Here is a 25,556-nt window from a genome sequence, read left to right on the forward strand (position 1 = left end):
TGTCCTTTGTAGGGACATGGATGAAACTGGAAAACATCATTCTCAGTAAACTATCGCAAGGACAAAAAACCAAACACCGCATGTTCTCACTTATAGGTGGGAATTGAACAATGAGAACTCATGGACACAGGAAGGGAAACATCAAACTCCGGGGACTGTTGGGGGTGGGGGAGGGACAGCATTAGGAGATACACCTAGTGCTAAATGACGAGTTAATGGGTGCAGCAAAACAACATGGCACATGGATACATATGTAACAAACCTGCACATTGTACACATGTACCCTGAAACCTAAAGTATAATAATAAAAAATAAATAAAATAAATAAAAATAAAAAAATAATAAAAAAAAATAAAATAAAAATACAAAATTAGCTGGGCGTAGTAGCACGTGCCTGTAATCCCAGCTACTCAGGAAGCTGAGGCAGGAGAATCGCTTAAACCCGGGAGGCGGAGGTTACAAGTGAGCCGAGATCGCACCATTGTACTCTAGCCTGGGCAGCAAGAGTGAAACCTCATCTCAAAAAAAAAAAAAAAAATTTCATTCTTTTTAAGGCTGAATAATTTTATATAAGACAAAAACAAAAAATCAAACAAAAATACGATTTCAATAGATAGGAAAAAATGTTAAAATATCATAAATTTGCCCAGAAAACTTCTCAAGTTATTTAAACACAAGAATTTCTCCTTTTTGTAATCAACCTTAGATTATGTGTAATAATGAAGGAGAGCAGGTGCCAGATGCTCTACCCTTAATAATGTTTTTTTTTTTTTTTTTTTTTTTTTTTTTTTTTTTTTTTTTCTCGGCTCACTGCAAGCTCCGCCTCCCGGGTTCACGCCATTCTCCTGCCTCAGCCTCCTGAGTAGTTGGGACTACAGGCGCCCACCACCACGCCCGGCTAATTTTTTGTATTTTTAGTAGAGACGGGGTTTCACCGTGTTAGCCAGGATGGTCTCGATCTCCTGACCTCGTGATCCGCCCGCCTCGGCCTCCCAAAGTGCTGGGATTACAGGCGTGAGCCACCGCGCCCGGCTGTAATTTTTAATAATAATAAAATATTTAATAAGCTTCATAATGACCTGTGTGTTTTTGGTTGTAGTTTTGCTGTATTTGTTGTTTTATGTAGACTATTATACTTAAAATATATCTTTGGCATATATCATGTGGAGTATGGTGGGAAAGAATAGCTAAAATTAAAAATTGGTGACGGAAAAATCCTTAAAGAATTAAATATTTTTTTAGTTAGTACATATTAGTTCTTGTAGCTGTTTGATCCCTTTGTATAAGCAAATATCAGAATAGGTATTGAAATTGATAGTGTTTTTTGTTTCAGGAAAGTATCTAAGACAAAAGAGAATTGACTTCCAGCTTCCTTATGATATCCTTTGGCAGTGGAAACACAATCAGGTACAGAGAGCCTGTTTTACCAGGTTTAATTCTTAAGTGCTTGTAAAGGGGGAGGGGTGGAAATGCAAGTGTTTTTCTTTCTCCTTGTTATGTTTTCATCTTAGGAGGTTTTCAGGAGTGTCCCTGCGAAGGTTAGAACTAAGAAAAATGAATTTGCATCCATCTTTAATGTGACCTATTTGCCTTTACTCTTACTGCAAAATAGCAGTAAGTTCCTGCTTTCCTAGGCAACCTTCTGTTGTTATTCTGGACTTTTATTTTGGTAGCAAAGATTTTGTTCTGTAAGAATTCTATTTGATGCAGGTCTCAGGAGAATTTAGATGTACTGCCAGCAGCACTAAGAAATTTCAGACTTTATTTTTGTTGGCTCCTTCTTATCAGTTTGAAATTTATTTTCCACATGCAAAAGAGATTCTTCTATCAAAGGAAACAGGGAAATGTTTACCACTCTTGCACTTTTAAAAGATCTTTAAATATATTGGTAACTAAAAATAGGAAGATGCCGTTTTTTTTCTCTTGCTTCCCAAATTGAAAACTTTCCCTTAGTGATTTTTGTATTAGCTTATAGCCCCCAGGTCCCAGATTGAGAACAACCATTGGGAAATAGAAATAGTCATGCAATTGAGGTGAATAGATTTCCTGAGTTCTGCCAAAATGCCACCAAAGGTTTATTCTGGAAAGCCAAAATTGACATTCCCCTCTGCATTGTCTTCTCCAATGGCCTCTCTTGAATTCTGAGAGTATTAATATGTTAGGTATTTGTCTCAGAGTTTTTAACAATGAAGGAGAGAATGCTTTGAACATACTGACTGGAAAATGATGGTGGGATTATTCCAATATATTAATAAACAGTCTAGCTTTATGCAAGTTGCTGTTTGTTTTGTACAGTCCCTTACGGCAAAATGCTGGAAGATTGCCTCTCTTCTAATGCATTCTTTTTTTTTTCTTTCTAATGTCTTCTTGATTATAATGATTATGAGAGCTCCATTTTGCCTGCCTGCCCTCTCTCCTTTATTCACTAAATTAATTGCCTTAATTAAAATTTGAAATGTTTTCCTACAATTCTCAACCTGAAAAGCCAGGGTACTCATCTTTTTAATTTCATGTACCCACCCAGACATCTAAATAAGCCCTATGCATGTTGTTTATCCTTTCTTTTGATAGAAGGAAATAGAATCTTAATTTGTCCACATGAATAGCTTTGGTCTCCAGTGTGATTTTCATTTAAGTCTATCCAACAACATGCTGAAGAAACACATAATTCCACTTCTATAAACTATTTAGTGCTTATTCTGTTGAATCTTATTCTCTCACCTTTTATTTCAGAGTAAAAAGAGATCACACCAAGAGTTTCCCTCAAATGTATCCAACCCAAAATGTCTTGTAAATATTTCCAGATGAGCAGAGCATATAGAAAATTTCCTGTATTTTTAGTGATTGATGCTGCCGTCTGGCATTTGAAGTTAAATGCTATATCAAGATTTTTCTTCTTTTCTTCTAGTTATACAAAAAGCCAGATGTCCCACTATATAAGAAAATTCGTTCAAGTGAGTAACTTAGGAACTATTTTTTCTGCCTCTATACATTAATGTTCTTCTGAGCCTAGCACTTGAAAAATTATCCTGTAGGTTCACAAACTATTCTTTGCTTTGTTTTCAAGATGTCTACGTTGATGTCAAACCGCTTTCTGGTTACGAAGCTACCACCTGTAACTGTAAGAAGCCAGATGATGACACCAGGAAGGGCTGTGTTGATGACTGCCTCAATAGGTACTGTCATGCTTTGATTTCTCTAAAGCATAGGCTTTAAGGTACACATACAACACTTCCTTTGGAGGGTACAGTTAAATAGGCTCTTCGATTTTTCTTCAAGAAGTCGCATGAAGATATATAAACCATATGGGTGGGCGGAATACAGAAACAGAAAATGAATGAGATTTAGAGTCTTGTGTGTGCCTTCATTGGTTTAAATCCTTTTACTTTGTTTTTTTTTGGTCTTTTTGGGTTTTTTTTTGAGACGGAGTCTTGCTCTGTCGCCCAGGCTGGAGTGCAGTGGCGCCATCTCAGCTCACTGCAAGCTCCGCCTCCCGGGTTCACGCCATTCTCCTGCCTCAGCCTCTCTGAGTAGCTGGGACTACAGGCGCCCGCCACCACGCCCGGCTAATTTTTTGTATTTTTAGTAGAGACAGGGTTTCACCGTGATCTCGATCTCCTGACCTCATGATCCGCCCGCCTCGACCTCCCAAAGTGCTGGGATTACAAGCGTGAGCCACCGCGCCCGGCCACCTGGCTAGTTTTTGTATTTTTTTAATTTATTTTTTTTGAGCCAGAGTCACGCTCTGTCGCCAGGCTAGCTCTGTCGCCAGGCTGGAGTGCGGTGGCGCGATCTCAGCTCACTGCAACCTCTACCTCCCGGGTTCAAGTGATTCTCCTACCTCAGCCTCCCGAGTAGCTGGGACTACAGGCATGAGCCACCACACCTGGCCAAGAGACTATATAATTTTAAATGGCACTGAAATTTCAAAGTGGAAATGTCTAATAGACAAAGGAGTAGATATAGAATTTGTTGTTTTAGTAACAATGCACATTTGCAGCAAAATAAAAAAGAATCAGTGAATTTTACATCAGTATTTCCTGTTCTGGATAGTTCTCATGGCCAAAAGTAGCTTCCTTCATCTCTAGTCAACTGTCTATGTGATCTGAAGGGAATCAATGTTTTAGTTCTTCCTGCTTTATCATGCCAGTTGGGAAATTCTACCTTACCTGCATCACTGTAAATTCACACCTTATCATTTTATGTACATACAGTTTCACGTAGTGTTTTGCATACTGATTTTCTTTACTCACAAATATTTTAAATGCACACTTTTATTAAACAGTGTGGTCCACAAGCTCATTATTTTTATTTATTTATGACACAGGATATCACTGTGTTGCCCAGGCTGGAGTGCAGTGTCGCCATCACAGCTCACTACAACGACCTCCCAGACTCAAGCAATCCTCCCATGTTAGCCTCCTGAGTAGCTGAGACTAAAGGCGCATGTCACCACGCCTGGCTAATTTATTTATTTTTAACATAGAGACAGGATCTCGATACTTAGCCCAGGCTGGTCCTGGACCCTTAAATCTCACTATGTGAGGGACAACCTAGATCTACGTTTAGTAGCTGGCTGGGGTGCAACTCTCTCGTTTTTCTTTTTCTTTTTTTTTTTTTCTTTTGAGACGAAGTTTCATTCTTGTTGCCCAGGCTGGAGTGCAATGGCACAATCTCAGCTCACTGCAGCCTCCACCTCCCAGGTTCAAGCGATTCTCCTGCCTCATCCTTCATCCTTCCGAGTAGCTGGGATTACAGGCACCTGCCACCATACCCAGCTAATAATTTTTGTATTTTTAGTAGAGACAGGGTTTTGCCATGTTGGCCACACTGGTCTCAAACTCCTGACCTCGGGTGATCCTCTTGCCTCGGCCTCCCAAAGTGCTGGGATTACAGGTGTGAGCCACTGCTTCTAGCCCAACTCTCGTTTTTCAAGGGCATTATCTGGCTAAAGATAATGGCAAATTGTACTAAATCAAAGACCTCACATTGTAGTTTACAGCATCTAATTTCAGATTTTGGTAAATTTAGTTTGGTTTGCAGACACAACAAATAGAAACATGTTTTGGTTGTATATAATTTAAGGATTTATTCTGGTTGTCAAAACAAATGGGGAATATATTTCAGTGCCTTGAACTCTAGAAGCTACAAATTTTCAGTAACCTCTGAATGATTGTTCCCTGGAAGAAATCTTTTAAAATTTAAATCTCTCTTATCTGAGCACTCTTTTATTTGTACTTCAGGGTTTTCTTTAATCCATATGCAGTTTATAGTATGTTTTATTAGGTATTATGAAAATACTTGGTGCCAGCCAAGCACAGTGGCTCACGTCTGTAATGCCAACACTTTGGGAGGCTGAGATGGGCAGATCACTTGAGGTCAGGAGTTTGAGACCAGCCTGGGCAACATGGCAAAACCCCATCTCTACAAAAAATACAAAAGTTAGCAGGCATAGTGGTGCACACCTGCAGTCCCAGCTACTTGGGAGGCTGAGGTAGGAGGATTGCTTGAGCCTGGAGGTCGAGGCTACAGTAAGCTGTGATCACGCCACTGTACTCCAGGCTGGGTGACAGAGTGAGACCCTGTGTCAAAAAAAGAAAAAAAGAAAATATAGGTGTGGAATATTATGAACTAGAGGTTACATTTGAAGCCATGATTATAAATGAGCTCTCTAGAGAAAAGGAATATGGTAGAGGAAAAAAGGATTTCTACCAGAAAAGACAGGAATTGTTATTGGCAAGGTGGGAAATCCAGTGTCATAAAAAATGAGGAAAGCCAAAAAAGGAAGGCATTTCAAGAGGTGTATTCAATAATATTCATGTACCAAAGAAGTCAGCAAAAGGAAGAGTAGAGTAAAGGTGGTTGAATTTGATGTTGTCACTGTCTTCTTTACAACTGAAGCTAATTATCTTAAATTGAAGAATAATCCAGTCAATACTTTCTCTGCTCCTATTTATATGATTTGACACTGTGTGCCGTCTGCCCTTTAGAATCGTGGTGGTATTTTTGTTTAGAATAAGTCAGATCACTCTGAAAGTACTTTAAGGTATAAAGTGTTATATATTTTCTTTACAGAACTTTTTCCTTTTTTTTTTCTTTTTTTTTGAGACAGAGAGTCTCGCTATCTCACCCAGGCTAGAGTGCAGTGGCACCATCTCGGCTCACTGCAGCCTCCGCCTCCCAGGTTCAAGTGATTCTCCTACCTCCGCCTCCCAAGTAGCTGGGATTACAGTTGCCACCACGCCTGGCTAATTTTTGTATTTTTAGTAGAGACAAGGTTTCGCCGTGTTGGCCAGGCTGGTCTCGAACTCCTGACCTCACGTGATCCTCCCGCCTCTGCTCCCCAAAGTGCTGGGATTACAGGCATGAGCCACCGTGCCCGGCCTTTAAAATTATGATTATAAATATAACATGATATTTCAACGATTATTTTCTTGATCATTCCTTGTTTTAGTCATGCTTAAGGCATGTTGGCTTACGCCTGTAATCCAGCATTTTGGAAGGCCAGGGTGGGCGGATCACATGAGTCCAGGAGTTTGTGACCAGCCTGGGCAACATGGAAAAAACCCATCTTTACTAAAAATACAAAACATTAGCTGGGCATGGTGGCGTGTGCCTATAGTCCCAGCTATTCTGGAGGCTGAGGTGAGAAAATCACCTGAGCCCAGGAAGTCGAGGCTGCAGTGAGCCAAGATCATGCCACTGCACTCCAGCCTGGGCAACCAGAATGAGACCCTGTATCCAAAAAACAAACCAAAAAATTATGCTTAACAGCCTAGATGAGATTTCAAACCATACACCAAAACTAAACAGCTCCCATTAAAAGAGCCAGGTGCATTGGCTCACAAAATGCTATAATCCCTAGCATTTTGGGAGGCCGATGAGGGAGTATCCCATGACCCCCAGGAATTTGAAACCAGCCTAAGCAACATAGCAAGACCTCACCTGTACAAATAATTTTTTTTTTTTAAGTAGCCAGATTCGGTGGTGCGCGCCTGTGTTCCCAACTACCCAGGAAGCTGAGGTGGGAGAATTGCTTGAGCCCAGGTGGTCAAGGCTGCAGCAAGCCATTATTGTGCCACTGTACTTCAACCTGGGTGACGGAGCGAGACCCTGTCTCCAAAAAAAAGTAAAGAAAGCAGTGACAAGATGTGTGTGACTTCTTTTGTCTTCTATGTTCAGTTTTCTTTTTTTTTTTTTTTGAGACGTAGCCTCACTCTGTTGCCCAGGCTGGAGTACAGTGGCGCGATCTCAGCTCACTGCAACGTCCGCCGGACAAGTTCAAGCAATTCTCCTGTCTCAGCCTCCCGAGTAGCTGGGACTATAGTCACACATCACCACGCCCAGCTAATTTTTGTATTTTTAGTAGAGATGGGGTTTCGCCACGTTGGTCAGGCTGGTCTTGAACTCCTGACCTCACATGATCCTCCCACCTCTGCCCCCTAAAGTGCTGGGATTACAGGCATGAGCCACTGCACCCGTCTAGAATTTTTAACTTATTAATTCACTAACTATTATGGGTTCAGCTAGTCAGATAGCCTGGAAATGTCATTTCAATTAATGTAATATAAAATTCCTGTAATACAACAGCAGCAAATATACCTAATGTCACTGAACTGTACTTTAAATGATTAAGGCCGGGTGTGGTAGTTCATGCCTGTAATCCCACCTACTCAGGAGGCCGAGGCAGGATGGATCCCTTGAGCCAAGGAGTTCGAGACTATAGTAGGCTGTGATCAGGCCACTGCACCCGTCTGGGTGACAGAGGGAGACTTCCCCTCTTTAATTAAAAAAAAAAAAGGCCGGGCATGATGGCTCACGCCTATAATCCCAGAACTTTGAGAGGCTGAGGCGGGCGGATCACTTGAGGACAGGAGTTCAAGACCAGCCTGGCCAACATGGCAAAACCTCATCTCTACTAAAAATACAAAAATTAGCCGGGCGTAGTGGTTCATGTCTGTAATCCCAGTTACTTGGGAGGCTGAGGCAGGAGAATCCCTTGAATCCAGGAGGCAGAGGTTGCAGTGAGCTGAGATTGTGCCATGCACTCCAGCCTGGGTGACAGAGTGCGACTTTGCCTCAAAAAAATTTTTAAAAAATTTAAAAAAAAAAAAAAAACCCGGCTGGGCGCAGTGGCTCATGCCAGTAATCCCAGTATTTTGGGAGGCTGAGGTGGGTGGATCATTTGAGGTCAGGAGTTCAAAACCAGCCTGGCCAACATGGTGAAACCCCATCTGTACTAAAAATACAAAAATTACCCAGGCGTGGTGGTATGCGCCTGTAATCCCAGATAAGGCAGTAGAATTGCTTGAACCTAGAAGACAGAGGTTGCAGTGAGCCGAGATCTTGCCACTGCACTCCAGCCTGGGCAATGGAGTAAGACTGTCTCAAAAAAAATAAAAAAGAGTAAATTAGCGGCCGGGTGCAGTGGTTGACAAGCTTGTAATCCTAGCACTTTGGGAGGCCGAGGCAGGCAGATCACCCGAGGTCGGGAGTTTGAGACCAGCCTGGCCAACATGGTAAAACCGTGTCTCTACTGAAAATACAAAAAATAGTCGGGTGTGGTGACACACATCTGTAATCCCAGCTACTCGGGAGGCTGAGGCAGGAGAATCGCTTGAACCTGGGAAGCGGAGTTTGCAGTGACTCGAGATTGTGCCAATATACTCCAGCCTGGGCAACAGAGCTAGATTCTATCTCAAAAAAAAAAAAAAAAAAAGTGAATTAGATATTCTACCACAGTTTTTTTTTAAATCAGTAAATGGGCATGAGTGCTTCAAAATAACAGTACAGTGAAATCATCATCAAATTACTGATTCTTCTTTGGATCACAGTTATTTATTTATTTATTTATTTATTTTGAGACAGAATCTTACTCTGTCGCCCAGGCTGGAGTGCAGTGGTGCGATCTCTGCTCAATGCGACCTCCACCTCACAGGTTCAAGGGACTCTCCTGCCTCAGCCTCCCAAGTAGCTGGGATTACAGGCACACACCACCACACCCAGCTAATTTATGTATTTTTAGTAGAGACAGGGTTTGACCATGTTGGCCAGGCTAGTCTTGAACTCTTGACCTCAGGTAATCCACCCACCTCAGCCTCCCAAAGTGCTGGGATTACAGGCATGAGCCACCGTGCCCAGCCTTATTCTTGGAACAGATAAATATGGTAATGTTTACCCAGGATGCTGAGTGGACAGTTAGCTTAATCATTTACAAGAAGCATTCAGGATTTGCAACCTGACTTGGAAATTCTGAATATTATTAATTTTTGACATTTATTATTTTAATCTTAGTGATTTGGGTACTTTTATTAAATAAAAATGAATTTCATCTATTCATTTTTAAGTGTTTGTAAAATTTAAAAATGGATGCATCAAGGTATGTATCATGTAAATTGATGTACAGTTATTCCTTTTTTTTTTCTAGAATGATCTTTGCTGAGTGTTCCCCCAACACTTGCCCATGTGGCGAGCAATGCTGTAACCAGAGGATACAGAGGCATGAATGGGTGCAATGTCTAGAACGATTTCGAGCTGAGGAAAAAGGTTGGGGAATCAGAACCAAAGAGCCCCTAAAAGCTGGGCAGTTCATCATTGAATACCTAGGGGAGGTTGTCAGCGAACAGGAGTTCAGGTACAGTAGTAAATGATGGTACTCTAATAAAATGCCAAGGTATAAGATTAGAATGGAGAATGGAAGATTTGAAATTTACTTTCAGCTACTCTTTAATTGTCTTCCAATCATTTATCTTCGCTTTAGGAACAGGATGATTGAGCAGTATCATAATCACAGTGACCACTACTGCCTGAACCTGGATAGTGGGATGGTGATTGACAGTTACCGCATGGGAAATGAGGCCCGATTCATCAACCACAGCTGTGACCCAAATTGCGAAATGCAGAAATGGTAAGGAAGCAGAAGAAGGTGAAGCCAAGAATCCAGCAGAATAGGCATTGAGTGCAGCAAGGGATTGATCTTTCCAGTGTCAGTCAGCTTATACAAAGCAGCTCAGGCTGTTCCCCCATTACCCCAGATCCCACGGGCAGAGTAAGCTGCTTCGTTTCACCCTAACTTCTCACCCCAAGACAGATATTTTTGTTTTTATTTGTGTTTTTTTTGTTTGTTTGTTTTGCTTTTTTGGTTTTTTTGTTTGTTTTTTTGTTTGGCATGCAAGTAGTTTCAGAATCTATGTCCTAGAAAAATATAATAATGATGATGATGATAGCCAGGGTGGTGGTACATGCCTGTAGTCCCAGCTATTTGAGAGGTTGAGGTGAGAGGGTCACTTGAGCCCAGGAGTTTGAGGCCAGTCTGGGCAACATAGCAAGAAAAAATCAGAAACAAAAAATAATGATAATAGGCCGGGTGCGTTGGCTCACCCCTATAATGCCAGCACTTTGGGAGGCCAAGAGTTTGAGACCAGCCTGACCAACATAGTGAAACCCATCTCTACTAAAGATACAAAAATTAGCCAGTCATCGTAGTGTGCACCTATAATCCCAGCTACTTGGGAGGCTGAGGCAGGAGAATTACTTGAACCCAGGAGGCCGAGGTTGCAGTGAGCTGAGGTCACACCAGTGTACTCCAATCTGGGTGACAGAGCAAGACTCCGTCTCGAAAAAATAATAATAATACCTAATATTTATTGAGTTCTTACTATGTGCTAGGCACTGTGTTACATGGATCATCTCATATCAGTTCATTCAGCCACTCTACTGCATGCTTATTAAATACCTGGTGCATTTCTCACAAAGAGAAATAAAAATAAGTGAATCTGGAGGTCCCTTCCCCTCAAATAGATTAGCATCTAATTGAGAAGGAAAAAAATCACACCAAAAAATAATTTTAAAAAGATTATATGAGAATAGTATGAACAACTTTGGGGTTTTTTGTTAAGTTTTTAAAAATTAAAGTGTAATTCATATACAGAGAAATACATAGATTTTTTTTTTTTTTTTTTTTTTTTTTTTGAGATGGAGTCTCACTCTGTTGCCCAGGCTGGAGTGCAGTGGCGTGATCTCAGCTCACTGCAAGCTCTGCCTCCTGGGTTCATGTCATTCTCCTGCCTCAGCCTCCCCAGTAGCTGGGACTACAGGCGCCCGCCACCACGCCCGGCTAATTTCTTTTTTGTATTTTTAGTAGAGACGGGGTTTCACTTTGTTAGCCAGGATGGTCTCGATCTCCTGACCTTGTGATCCGCCCACCTCGGCCTCCCAAAGTGCTAAGATTACAGGCGTGAGCCACCACGCCCATCCAGAAATACATAAATTTTTTTTTCTTTCTTTTTTTTTTTTTGAGACAGAGTCTTGCTCTGTCGCCCAGGGTGGAGTGCAGTGGCACAATCTCAGCTCACTGCAAGCTGCACTTCCTGGGTTCACGCCATTCTCCTGCTTCAGCCTCCCGAGTAGCTGGGACTACAGGCACCCACCACCATGCCCGGCTAATTTTTGTAAGAAATACATAGATCTTAAGCGTACATTTCCATTAGTTTTTTCAAATGTATATATCCATATAACCAACACCCCTATGAAAATATGACATACTTTGTCATTTCAGAAAGTTACCTTTTAAGTCAGTCTCCCAATCCCCCAAAGCAAGCACTGATCTGATTTCCATTGCCACAGATGAGTTTTACCTATTCCAGAACTTCATGTGAATGTATTCTTTAGTGTCTGGCCTCTTTCGTGTTAAAAACATGTTTTTGCAGTTCATCCATGTTGAATGCATTAGTGGTTTGTTGCTTTTTAATGTGGAATAATACTCCTTTGTGTGAATTTACCAGTTTGTTTATCAATTACTGTGAACAACTTTATATTTGAAAAGTTAGCCGGGCGCGGTGGCTCACGCTTGTAATCCCAGCACTTTGGGAGGCCGAGGCGGGCGGATCACGAGGTCAGGAGATCGAGACCACGGTGAAACCCCGTCTCTACTAAAAAAATACAAAAAGTTAGCCGGGCGCAGTGGCGGGCGCCTGTAGTCCCAGCTATTCGGAGGCTGAGGCAGGAGAATGGCGTGAACCCGGGAGGCGGCACCCCTGCTCTCGCCTGGGGACAGACGAGTCTGTCTCAAAAAAAAAAGAAAAGTTAGATGAAATGAACAAATTATTTGAAAAACATTCCGCCTGGGCACAGTGGCTCACGCCTATAATCCCAGCACTTTGGGAGGCCGAGGTGGGTGGATCACAAGGTCAGGAGTTCAAGACCAGCCTGGCCAAGATGGCGAAACCCCGTCTCTACCAAAAATACAAAAATTAGCCAGGCGTGGTGGTGGGCGCTTGTAATCCCAGCTGCTCAGAAGGCTGTAGCAGAGAATTGCTTGAACCTGTGAGGCGGAGGTTGCAGTGAGCCAAGATCATGCCACTGCACTCCAGCCTGGGAGACAGAGTGAGACTCAGTCTCAAAAAAAATAAAAAATAAAAATAAAAGAGAAAAACGTACCTTTCCAAAACTGACATAAGACGAAATAGAAAATCTGCACATGTACCCCCAAAATTGAAAATATAACTAAAAATATCTAACAAAAGAACCTGGAGAACCAGATATCTTCACTGATAATTCTTCCACATACTTAAAGAACAAATAGGCTGGGTGCGGTGGCTCACACCTGCAATCCCAGCACTTTGGGAGGTAGAGGTGGGAGGATTGCTTGAGCCCAGGAGTTCAAGACCAGCCTGGGCAAGATGGTGAGACCTGTCTCAACAAAAGTTTAAAGATAAAATTTAAATATTAGCTGGGTATGATGGTGCTACTTGGGAGACTGAGGTGGGAGGATCGCCTGAGCCCAGAAGTTCGAGGCTGTAGTTTTCTGTGATCATGCAACTGCACTCCAGCCTGGGTGACAGAGACCCTGTGTCTATTTTAAAAAATGAAGACGACGAAGAAGAAATAATGGCAGTACCACTTATGAACTCTTTGCTTCTATAAAACTAGCATTACCTTCTTCTAAAATCTAACCAGGAAAAAATATAGGCCAGTGTCTTCCATGAACATAGACACAAAAATCCTAAATAAAATATCAACAAATAAAATTTAACAAATAAAAAGCTTAATACATCATGACTATGTGGGGTTTATTCCAGGAATAAAAGATTGTTTGGTTTAACATTCAAAAATCAGTGTAAACCAATGTAATTTTATCACATTAACAGACTAAAGACTAAAAATCATATATTGTCTCAATAGAAGCAGAAAAAGCATTAAACAGTATTCAACGCTCATTCATAATTAAAACTCAGCGAACTAGGAATAGAAAGGAACTAACAAATCTGCTAAAGGAAATCCATTTTTAAAAAATCTTTAGCTACCATTATACATAAATAAGGATATCCACTGTCATATCTACATTTGAAGATTCTAACCAATACAATAAGAAAAGGAAAAAAGTATAAAGATTAGAAATGAAAAAAATTGGCCGGGCGCGGTGGCTCAAGCCTGTAATCCCAGCACTTTGGGAGGCCGAGGCGGGCGGATCACGAGGTCAGGAGATCGAGACCATCCTGGCTAACACAGTGAAGTCCCGTCTCTACTAAAAATAGAAAAAATTAGCCGGGCGTGGTGGCATGCGCCTGTAGTCCCAGCTACTCGGGAGGCTGAGGCAGGAGAATGGCGTAAACCCGGGAGGCGGAGCTTGCAGTGAGCCGAGATCACGCCACTGCACTCCAGCCTGGAGGACAGAGCAAGACTCTGTCTCGAAAAAAAAAAAAAAAAAGAAATGAAAAAAATTTAACTACCATTATTCACAGATGACATTATTATACACATGGGAAATTTCTGCAGACATAAGTGAATTTAGCAAGATTAATGGAAAGATGGTCAGTATATAAAAATTAATGTATTGAGTACATTTTAATATATTAGCAACAACCAAGTAGAAAGTGAAATTTAAAAACCATTACAAGGCCAGGTGCAGTGGCTTACGCCTATAATCCCAGCACTTTGGGAGGCCAAGGCGAGCGGATCATGAGGTCAGGAGTTTGAGACCAGTCTGACCAACATGGTGAAACCCTATCTCTACTAAAAATACAAAAATGAGCCGGGTGCGGTGGCATGCGCCTGTAGTCCTATCTACTTGGGAGGCTGAGACAAGAGAATCACTTGAACCTCCGAGGTGGAGGTTCTAGTGAACTGAGATCGCACCAGTGCACTCCAACCTGTGCGACAGAGCAAGACTCGATCTCAAAAAAAAAAAAAAAAACCAAACCCATTACAGGCTAGTTGCAATGGCTCACGCCTGTAATCCCAATACTTTCAGAGGCCAAGATGCACAGATTGCCTGAGGTCAGGAGTTCGAGACCACCCTAGCCAACATAATGACTGAAAGAAACCCTGTCTCTACTAAAAATACAAAAATTAGCCGGTTGTGGTGGCACACGCCCGTAGTCCCAGCTATTGGAGGCTGAGGCAGGAGAATTGCTTCAACCCAGGAGGCAGAGGTTGCAGTGAGCCGAGATCGTGCCACTGCACTCCAGCCTGTGTGACACACCAAGACTCTGTGTCAAAATAAATAAATAAATAAAAACCAATACAATTTACAATAGCTTCATAAAAGACTAGTCCCTAAGAATAAATCTTATGAAAGTTTGTAGGACCTCTATACTAGAAGCTGTCAAAAGTTGGGAAAAAATAAAGATGACCTAAATTAATGGAAAAATATGCAATGTTCAAGGGTTGAGTGTTGACAATTTTTTTTTAAGTGAAAGGAAGTTTATTAAGAAAGTAAAGGAATAAAAGAAAAGAAAGGCTATTCCATAAACAGAGCAGCCCCGAGGGCTGCTGGTTGCCCATCTTTATGATTCTTTATAGATTATATGCTAAACATGGGTTGGATTATACATGAGTTTTCTGGGAAAGTGGTGGACAATTCGCAGACCTAAGGGTTCCTCCACTTTTTAGACCGTATAGGGTAATTTTCTGACGTTGCCATAGTGTTTGTAAACTGCCATGGCACTGATGGGAGTGTAGTAGTGAGGACACCCAGACGTCACTCTCATTGCCATCTTGATTTTGATGGGTTTTGGCCAGCTTCTTTACTGCAGCCTGTTTTGTCAGCAAGGTCTTTATGACCTGTGTTTTGTGCCAACCTCCTATCTTACCCTGTAACTAAGAATGTCTAACCTACTGGGAATGCAACCCAGCAGATCTCAGCCTAATTTTACCCAACCTCCATACAAGATGGAGTCGCTCTGGTTTAAACGCTTCTGACATTTTCCCCCTCCCTTTTATAAGAGAACCCTTAATCCTTAGGGGTAAACAGGGATGAAGATCCATCTTTAGTAATTTCTTCAGGTTGAATAGGGGTGATGATATTCCTGCCTATTAGGGTCTCTTGTATCCAAGGTAGAGAAGAGATCAGTCAGAAAGCATCAGTATGGTGAGGGCCATTCATAGTTCTGACAAAAGTTGATATTACGGGTCAGGAACCCTATACAGGGACTGTGTAGAAAAGGTATGAGGCCAGTTTTCCCAAGGGGCTTTTATTGGCTCTCTAAGCCAAGTTTGGTTCCTTAATAGAAAGCACTCCATTCCAATCAAAGCCTTGGTAAAATAACCAGTTTCTCCAATTGTATCAACTCGTTTCCAGATTTTGGAGAAATGAGGTAGAGAGAAACAAACATCCTCAAATTTTGTTCGCAGGAGTTTTACTCAATTGTTAAGAGCTGTCAATAAGCCGGGCATGGTGGCTCATGCCTGTAATCCCAGCACTTTGGGAGGCTGAGGCAGGTTGATCACCTGAGGTCAGGAGTTCGAGACTAGCCTGGCCAAAATGGTGAAACACCATCTCTACTAAAAATACAAAAAAAAAAAAAAAATCAGCCAGGCATAGTGGCATACACCTGTAGTCCCAGCTACTCAGGAGGCAGAGGCAGGAGAATCGCTTTAACCCAGGAGGTGGAGGTTGCAGTGAGCTGAGATCGTGCCACTGCACTCCAGCCTGAGTGACAAGAGCAAAACTCCATCTCAAAAAAAAAAAAAAAAAAGCTGTCAATAACTCAAAAGTTTTCCTTGACTCAAAAGTCAGCCAATCAGTGTTGCAGTCTATTTCCTTTGGGTTGTGGGTCTCCTAAGTATCATCCCTTCGTGGTTGCCAGAAAGATGCCGGAAAGGGGTTCTGATCCAGACTCCAAGGGAGGGTTCTTGGATCTCCAAGAAATAATTCAAGGTGAGTACATAGAATAAAGTGAAAGCAAGTTTATTAAGAAAGTAAGGGAATAAAAGAATGGCTACTCCATAAGCACAGAGCAGCCTTTTTTTTTTTTTTTTTTTTTTTTTTAGGACAAAGCTGAAGTACAGTGGTATGATCTTGGCTCACTGCAGCCTCCTCCTCCCAGGTTCAAGCCGTTCACCTGACTCAGCCTCCTGAGTAGCTGAGACTACAGGCACACACCACCATGCCTGGTTAAATTTTTTGTATTTTTTGTAGAGACAGGGTTGTGCCATGTTGTCCAGGCTGGTCTTGAACTCCTGGGCTCAATAAATCAGCCCGCTTCAGCCTTCCAAAGTGTTAGGATTGCAAGTATGAGCCACCATGCCGGGCCTGACAAGCCAGTTTTTAAAATAGGTAAAAGAATAGGTACTTTTAAAAAGAATATAAAAGTGGTCAATAAATATACAAAAGCGCTTAATATGTTAGATACGGTTATTAGGGGAAATATTAAACTAAATTGGAAAACCACTACATACCCTCCAAAATGTCAAAAATTAAAGACTGACAGTATTGGCAAGGGTAGAGCAGCATAAATACCTTAGATTTGCTGGTAGAAGTGTAAATTGGTATAACCACTTTCAAAAAATGGCACAACCTACCAAAGCTAAACGTATCCGGTAAACCAGCAACTCTAATCCTAAGCGTGTCCCTAGCAGAAATGAGTGTTTATGCTAGACTTGTGCAGCAAGAATGTCACCTAGAAGATATCTTTTTCTCCCCTTTTTTTGGAGACAGGGTCTCACTCTGTCACCAGGGTTGAAGTACAGTGGGACGATCTTGACTCACTGCAACCTGGGCTTCCCAAGTAGCTGGGACCACAGGCGCATGCCACCATGCCCGGCTAATTTTTGTATTTTTTTATAGGGATGGAGTTTTGCCATGTTGCCCAGGCTGGTCTCAAACTCCTGGGCTCAAGCGATCCTTATTCCTCAGGCTCCCAAAGTGCTAGGATTACAGGTATGAGCCACCACACCCGGCCAGAAGATACCTTTTTTTGGTTTTTTGTTTTCATTTTTTTGAGACAGTCTTGCTCTGTCGCCCAGGCTGGAGTGCAGTGGCACCATTTTGGCTCACCACAACTTCCGCCTCCTGGGTTCAAGCGATTCTCGTGCCTCAGCCTCCTGAGTAGCTGTAACTAAAGGCATGCGTCCCTACACCTGGCTAATTTTTATATTTTTAGTAGAGACAGTGTTTCGCCATGTTGTCCAGGCTGGTCTCGAACTCCTGGCCTCAAGTGATCTGCCCGCCTAGACCTCCCAAAGTGCTGGGATTACAGGTGTGAGGGTAGGTGACAGATCAAGACTCTGTCCCAAAAAATAGAAAACTTACAGTATATATCAGCAAACTTGTTGGCTTTGCACCTATAAAACTTTATTTACAAAGATGGGAGCAGTGACCTGTGGACCAGAGTTTGCCAACTCCTGGTATACATTTAAAATGCTTTCTGCAGCTGGGCTCGGTGGGTCATGCCTGTAATGGCAGCACTTTGGGAGGCTAAGGAGAGTGGATCACCTGAGCTCAGGAGTTTGAGACCAGCCTGTGCAACATGGCTAAACCCTGTCTTTACTAAAAATGCAAAAATTAGCTGGTCATGGTGGCGAGGTGGGAGGATCGCTTCAGCCCAGGAGGCAGAGGTTGCAGGGAGCTGAGATTGCACCACTGTACTCCAGCCTGTACAAGAGTGAGATTCTGTTTAAAAATAAAAAATTAGCGAGGCACGGTGGCTCACGCCTATAATTCCAGCATTTTGGGAGGCCAAGGCAGGTGGATCACGAGAGGTCAGGAGTTCGAGACCAGCCTGACCAACATGGAGAAAACCCATCTCTACTAAAAATACAAAATTAGCCAGGCGTGGTGGCATGTGCCTGTAATCCCAGCTACTTGGGAGGCTGAGGCAGGAGAATCGCTTGAACCCAGGAGGTGTAGGTTGCAGTGAGCCGAGTTCACGCCATTACACTCCAGCCTGGGCAACAAGAGCAAAACTCCATTTCAAAAAATAAATAAAAATTTTTTTAAAAATGCTTTCTGAATTCAGGAAAGAAAAATACTAAAAACTAAAAATTTTAGTCAAGGTTACATGTAATAGGGCAGTATCTAAGCTAACCCTTAATGTGTTCCACATTGGTAAGGAGACAAGAAGAAAAAGGCTAAGGAGTCAAACAGCCTGGGTTTTAATCCCCTGGGTTTTAATGCCACTTAATTGCTATATAACTAAACAAACTCTGAGGCATATATACTTCATATATAAAATAGATATCATAATGCCTATCTTGTAGGATTGGGGTTTTTTCTATAGGATTGTTTTGAGAATTAATGGTATAACTTGTTATCAGTATGGCATGGTAGTTAAGATTTTGAAGCCACAGTGTCAAACTTGATTCCTCAAGTTATCAGCTGTGTAACTTTGGGCAAGTGTCTCTGTGTGCCTCAGTTTCCTCATTTGTAGTATGAGGGTTATAATAATAATAGTACATATTTTTATATAATTGTTAGGAGGATGAAATAAGTTAATATAAAATATTATAAAAAGCACTCAGTAAATGTTAGCTATAATGATAATGACTATATTCTTTTTTTTTTTAATATGTTGAGATAAGGTCTCACTATGTTGCCCAGGCGAGTCACAAACTCCTGAACACCTAAAATACAGTCAAGCGCGGTGGCTCATGCCTGTAATCCCAGCACTTTGGGAGGCCAAGGCGGGCGGATCACGAGCTCAGGAGATTGAGACCGTACTGGCCAACATGGTGAAACCCTGTGTCTACTAAAAATACGAAAAAGTAGCTGGGTGTGGTGGCACGTGCCTATATCCCAGCTACTCAGGAAGCTGAGGTAGGAGAATCTCTTGAACCCAGGAGTTGGAGGTTGCAGTGAGCCGAGATTGCGCCACTGCACTCCAGCCTGGCGACAGAGCAAGACTACATCTCAAAAACAATAAACAAAAAAACACGTAAAATACTAAATGATCATTACCTTACATATAATAGAACAAGAGAGGCACTCATGTGATAAGAGATTGGTAGAACTGAAAGATTTGTATTGGTAAGCCATAAAAAGTAATTTTAACTCATTTAATAAGTGAACTAAACCCTTTTTATTTTTTATTTTTGAGACGGAGTTTTGCTGTGTTGCTCAGGCTGGAATGCAGTGGCATGATCTCAGCTCACTGCAACCTCTGCCTCAGGGGTTCAAGTCATTCTCCTGCCTCAGCCTCCCAAGTAGCTAGGATTGGAGACATGCGCCACCACACCCATCTAGTTTTTGTTTGTTTGTTTTTTTGAGTTGGAGTCTCACCCTGTTGCCCAGGCTAGAGTGCAGTGGCGGGATCTCGGCTCACCGCAACCTCCGCCTCCCGGGTTCAAGCGATTCTCCTGCCTCAGCCTCCCGAGTAGCTGGGAATATAGGCACATGCCACCATGCCTGGCTAATTTTTTTCTTTTTTTCTTTTTTTTTGTGAGATGGAGTCTCACTCTGTCACCCAGGCTGGAGTGCAGTGGTGCGATCTTGACTCACTGCAACCTCCGCCTCCCAGGTTCAAGCTATTCTCCTGCCTCAACCTCCTGAGTAGCTGGGATTACAGGTGCGTACCACCATGCCCGGCTAATTTTTGTGTTTTTAGTAGAGATGGGGTTTCACCATATTGGTCAGGCTGGTCTCGAACTCCTGACTTCGTGATCTGCCTGCCTCAGCCTCCCAAAGTGCTGGTATTACAGGTGTGAGCCACCGCACCTGGCCTTAATTTTTGTATTTTTAGTAGAGACGGGGTTTCACTATGTTGGCCAGGCTGGTCTTGAACCCCTGACCTCATGATCTGCCCTCCTTGGCCTCCCAAAATGCTGAGATTACAGGTGTGAGTCACTGCGTGTGGCCTTGCCTGGCTAATTTTTATATTTTTAGTAGAGACGGTTTTGCCATGTTGGCTGCGCTGGTCTCAAACTCCTGACCTCAGGTGATCCACCTGCTTCGGACTCCCAAAGTGCTGGGATTACAGGCGTGAGCTACCGTGCTTGGTCTGGTCTTGAACTCTTGGCCTCAGGTGATCCTCCTACCTCAGTCTCCCAAAGTGCTGGGAATACAGGCAAGCCATATTTTAGGACTTTGAATACCAAGCAGGAAAAGTTAAAGCCCAATTGACAACATAGACCATGTTTTCAAGAAAAATTATTTAGGATTCTTACTCTGGCAGTATTATACAGGCTGCCAAGGATAGAAAAGAGATTAAAAGTGGAGGCTGGGCGTGGTGGCTCATGCCTGTAATCCTAGCACTTGGGAGGCCGAGGCGGGCAGATCACCTGAGGTCGGGAGTTCAAGACCAGCCTGGCCAACATGGGGAAACCCCATCTCTACTAAAAATACAAAAATTAGCCAGGTGTGGTGGCTTACACCTGTAGTCCCAGCTACTCAGGAGGCTGAAGCAGGAGAATCGCTTGAATCCGGGAAGCAGAGGTTGCAGTGAGCCGAGATCGCACCACTGCACTCCAGCCTGGGCATCAGAGGGAGACTCCGTCTCAAAAAAAAAAAAAAAAAATTCCAGCCTTTATGACTCTGTTTTCTCTCTTTTCAGGTCTGTTAATGGAGTATACCGGATTGGACTCTATGCTCTTAAAGACATGCCAGCTGGGACTGAACTCACTTATGATTATAACTTTCATTCCTTCAATGTGGAAAAACAGGTAAGAATAATACATCTTAGAGGGAGATTGAACTTTATCCCTTACAATGCTGTAATAACATGAGCTTTTAGTAAACATGATTGACTTGGAGCCATTAAGAAGTATGTGGGAGGCTGGACACAGTGGTTCACACCTTTAATCCCAGCACTTTGTGAGGCTGATGTGGGCAGATCACTTGAGCTCAGAATTTCAAGACCAGCTTGGCCAACATGACAAAACCCTAAGTGTCAAAAATACAAAGATTAGCTGGACGTGGTGGTGCGCACCTGTAATCCCAGTTTCTGGGGAGGCTGAGGCAGGAGAATTTCTTCAACCCTGGAGGCGGAGGTTGCATTACGTTGAGCCAAGATTGCACCACTGCACTCCATCCAGCCTGGGCGACAAAGCAAGACTGACTCTGTCTCAAAAAAAAAAAAAGTACATGGGAGTTCAGGCGCAATGGCTTATTCCTGTAATCCCAGCACTTTGCGAGGCTGAGGCAAGCGGATTGCTTGTAGTCTAGGTGTTCAAGACCAGCCTGGGTAACATGGTGAAACTCTGTCTCTACCAAAAAAATACAAAAACTAGCCAAGTGTGGTCGCATGTGCCTGTAGTCCCAGCTACTTAGGAGGCTGAGGTGGGAAGATTGCTTGAGTCTGGGAGGTGGAGGTTGCAGTGAGCCAGGACCACGCCAATGCACTGCAGCCAGTGGAACAGAGCAAGACCCTGTCTCAAACACAAAAAAAGAGGCTGGGTGTGGTGGCTCGCGCCTGTAATGCCGGCACTTTGGGAGCCAAGGCAGGCAAATCACAAGGTCAGGAGTTTGAGATTAGCCTGACCAATATGGTGAAACTCTGTCTCTACTAAAAATACAAAAGTCAGCTGGGCATGTGGTGCATGCTTGTAGTCCCAGCTACTCATGAGGCTGAGGCAGGAGAATCGCTTGAACCCAGGAGGTGGAGGTTGCAGAGATTGCACCAATGCACTCCTCCTGGGTGACAGAGCGAGACTCCAACTCAGAAAAAGAAAAAAGGAAGAAAAGAAGTACATGGGAGCCTGGGCACAGTAGTGCATACCTACCTACAGTCCCAGATACTAAAGAGGCTGAGGCAGGAGGATCACTTGAACCCAGGAGTTCAAGGCCAACCTGGGCCACAGAACGGGACCCCTTCTCTAAACTGTTTAAAATTTTTTGTTATTAAGACAGGATTTCGTTCTGTGGCCCACACTAGAATGCAGTGATGTGATCATGGCTTACTGCAGCCTTAATCTCCTGGGCTTAAGCAGTCTTCCCACCATACCCTTCTGAGTAGCTGGGACCACAGGCATGTACCACTGTGCCTCGCTAATTTTTTTTTTATTTTTATTTTTTGTAGAGATGGGGTCTCTCTCTTTTGTCAGGGCTGGTCACAGACTCCTGGACTCAAGCGATCCTCCCATCTCAGCCTCCCATAGTGCTGGGATTACAGACCTGAGCCACCATGCCCAGCCAAATTTTTTAATTAAGTGCTTGCTTTGACAGCATATATACTAAAATTGGAATGATACAGAGAAGATTAGCATGGCTCCTATGCAAGGATGACAAACAGATTACTGAAGCATTTCATGTTTGTTTGTTTTTTTAATTAATTTTTTTTTGAGGCAGAGTCTCGCTCTGTCGCCCAGGCTAGAGTGCAGTGGCATGAGCTCGGCTTGCTGCAAGCTCTGCCTCCCAGGTTCACGCAATTCTCCTGCCTCAGCCTACCGAGTAGCTGGGACCACGTGCCTGTCACCACGCCCAGCTAATTTTTTGTATTTTCTTTAGTAGAGACAGGGTTTCACCATGTTAGCCAGGATGGTCTCGATCTCCTGACCTTGTGATCCGCCCACCTTGGCCTCCCAAACTTCTGGGATTACAGGCATGAGCCACCACACCTGGCCTTTTTAAATTTTTTTTTTAAGGAAGTATATAGGAGAGGACAGTTTTTCACTCTGTACTCCACCTGTCTGAGAAACATAGTGCCCAATTACTTTGAAGAAAGAGATTGCCCTGTCATTTTTGGTCTACAATCAGTTAACTTTTCTGGGGAAGAAGTTTTCCTAAAATTTAATCCATCATTTCTATTCCAGTGGAAACCCATTTCTATTTATACTCTCAATCAGCTGTTTTCCCCTATATGCAGATTTCTTGATTTATACTTAATGTGTGTCCAAATGGCTCAGGAATCCTCTTTAAGCTAGTAAATGAGACGGCAAGCTAAAAAAAAATTATTCTCAGCTGGTCACAGTGGCTCACACCTGTAATCCCAGCACTTTGGGAGGCCAAGGTGGGAGAGTTGCTTGAGCCCTGGAGTTCGAGACCAGCCTGGTCAACGTGGCGAAACCCTGTCTTAACACAAAATACAAAAATTAGCCTGCCATAGTGGCACGCACCTGTAATGTCAGCTACTGGGGAGGCTGAGGTAGGAGGATCAGTTGAGCCCAGGAGGTTGAGATTGCAGTGAGCCATGATCATACTACTGTACTTCAGCCTGAGTGACAGGAAAGACCCTGCCTCAAAAAAATAAAAATAAAAAAATTATTCTCTCCCTTCAAAGCAACTTTGTAAGTGTGGCTTTGAGAAATGTCGAGGAATCATCGGAGGCAAGAGTCAGCGTGTGAATGGACTCACCAGCAGCAAAAACAGCCAGCCCATGGCCACACACAAAAAATCTGGACGGTCAAAAGAGAAGAGAAAGTCTAAGCACAAGCTGAAGAAAAGGGTGAATAATTATCTAATGACTTTCCCCAAAAGCTGTTCATGAGATGCTTAGAGGCAATTGCTGGAATAAGGGAATTACCAGAGGGTGGCATCTTAAGAGTGGTTTTAATATTCTTGGAGATTATTTCTGACTGATATTTTTTTAAATCTCTAATCTGATCCATCTCTTTTTCAGAGAGGCCATCTCTCTGAGGAACCCAGTGAAAATATCAACACCCCAACTAGATTGACCCCCCAATTACAGATGAAGCCAATGTCCAATCGTGAAAGGTAAAAAGGAAATATCCTTATCCATGTTCTTTTTAAGTTATATGATTGCTTATCTGTGTAAAAAATGATGAAACTTCTGTATTGTTGATCCACTTTCTTTTGTCTTAAGCCAAAGAGTTCAGGGGATCTGTGAACTTGGATGGAGGAAATACAATCTTTTTTTTTTTTTTTTTGAGATGGAGTCTTGCTGTGTTGCCCAGGCTGGAGTGCAGTGGAGCAATCTCGGCTCACTGCAAGCTCCACCTCCCAGGTTCACGCCATTCTCCTGCCTCAGGCTCCAGAGTAGCTGGAACTACAGGCAGCCGCCACCATGCCTGGCTAATTTTTTTTTGTATTTTTTTTGTAAAGATGGGGTTTCACTGTGTTAGCCAGGATGGTCTCAATCTCCTGACCTTGTGATCCACCCACCTCTGCCTCCCAAAGTGCTGGGATTTCAGGCATGAGCCACCACACCTGGCCAAGGAAATACATTTTTATCCTACCTAATTTCCTTTTTTTTTTTTTATCTTACTTTTTTTTTTTTTTTTTGTAGAGCTGGGATCTTACTCTGTCACCCAGGCTGGAATACAGAGGCCTGGCTCACTGCAATCATGGTTTACTGCAGCCTCCAACTCCTGGGCTCAAGTGATCCCCCTGCATCATCCTCCCAAGTAGCTGGGGCTGCAGGCGCGTGCCACCACACCTGGCTAATTTTTTTTTTTTTTTAATTTTTTGTAGAGACAAGGTCTCACTATGTTGCCCAGGTTGGTCCTAAACTCCTGGGCTCAAGCTATCCTCCCGCCCCCACCTCCCAAGGCATTGGGATTACAGATATGAGCCGGCACACCAGACCATCTTATGTTCCCTAATTTCTAAATGAAATAACATTTCCACATATCCCTGTAGACCCATCTACTCATGAGGCTGAGGCAGGAAAATTACTTGAGCCCAGGAATTCAAGACCATCTTGGGCAACATGGAAAGACCTTGCTTTTTTTTTTTTTTTTTTCTTTTTTTTGAGATGGAGTCTCACTCTGTCACCCAGGCTGCAGTGCAATGGCACAATCTCGGCTCACTGCACCCTCCAACTCCCGGGTTCAAGCAATTCTCCTGCCTCAGCCTCCTGAGTAGCTGAGATTACAGGTGCACTCCACCACACCCAGCTAATTTTTGTACTTTTAGTAGAGATGGAGTTTCACCATATTGGCCAGGCTGGCCTCAAACTCCTGACTTCAGGTGATCCACCTGCCTCGGCCTCCCAAAGTACTAGAATTACAGGGGTGAGCCACCATACCTGGCCCAAAATTTTTAAATAACTTAAATTTTTTTTTTTTTTTTTTGAGATGGAGTCTCATTCTGTTGCTCACGCTGGAGTGCAGTGGCACGATCTCGGCTCACTGCAAGCTCCGCCTCCTGGGTTCACACCATTCTCCTGCCTCAGCCTCCCGAGTAGCTGGGACTACAGGCGCATGCCACCACACCTGGCTAATTTTTTGTATTTTTTAGTAGAGACAGGGTTTCACCATGTTAGCCAGGATGGTCTCGATCTCCTGACCTTGTGATCCACCCACCTTGGCCTCCCAAAGTGCTGGGATTACAGGCGTGAGCCACCGCACCCTGCCAATAATTTAAATTTTTTGAAGTAATTTAAAAATAATTGTTCAGGCTGGGCGCGGTGGCTCACGCCTGTAATCCCAGCACTTTGGGAGGC

At 43.1% G+C, this 25,556-nt stretch overlaps 1 protein-coding gene and 1 non-coding gene across 7 annotated transcripts in view; both read left to right on the forward strand.

Annotated features, from left to right (window-relative positions):
- The window catches only part of ASH1L (ASH1 like histone lysine methyltransferase), a 332,744-nt gene that overhangs the window by 285,025 nt on the left and 22,163 nt on the right, over window positions 1–25,556 (forward strand). For all 6 annotated transcript variants that reach the window (XM_032154245.2, XM_032154247.2, XM_032154243.2 and 3 more), the window contains 8 exons: window positions 1,334–1,407; window positions 2,909–2,954; window positions 3,068–3,176; window positions 9,428–9,634; window positions 9,761–9,907; window positions 20,769–20,877; window positions 23,433–23,597; window positions 23,772–23,866. In XM_032154245.2, coding sequence (XP_032010136.1) covers window positions 1,334–1,407; window positions 2,909–2,954; window positions 3,068–3,176; window positions 9,428–9,634; window positions 9,761–9,907; window positions 20,769–20,877; window positions 23,433–23,597; window positions 23,772–23,866 — 952 coding nt within the window. The remainder of the gene's footprint in view (window positions 1–1,333; window positions 1,408–2,908; window positions 2,955–3,067; window positions 3,177–9,427; window positions 9,635–9,760; window positions 9,908–20,768; window positions 20,878–23,432; window positions 23,598–23,771; window positions 23,867–25,556) is intronic.
- On the forward strand, window positions 22,363–22,469 carry LOC116469963 (U6 spliceosomal RNA). The gene has a single exon (XR_004248412.1). It is a non-coding gene; the product is annotated as a U6 spliceosomal RNA (small nuclear RNA).

Source organism: Hylobates moloch, unplaced genomic scaffold (genome assembly GCF_009828535.3).
Source record: "Hylobates moloch isolate HMO894 unplaced genomic scaffold, HMol_V3 SCAFFOLD_5, whole genome shotgun sequence".
Taxonomy (NCBI): domain Eukaryota; kingdom Metazoa; phylum Chordata; class Mammalia; order Primates; family Hylobatidae; genus Hylobates; species Hylobates moloch.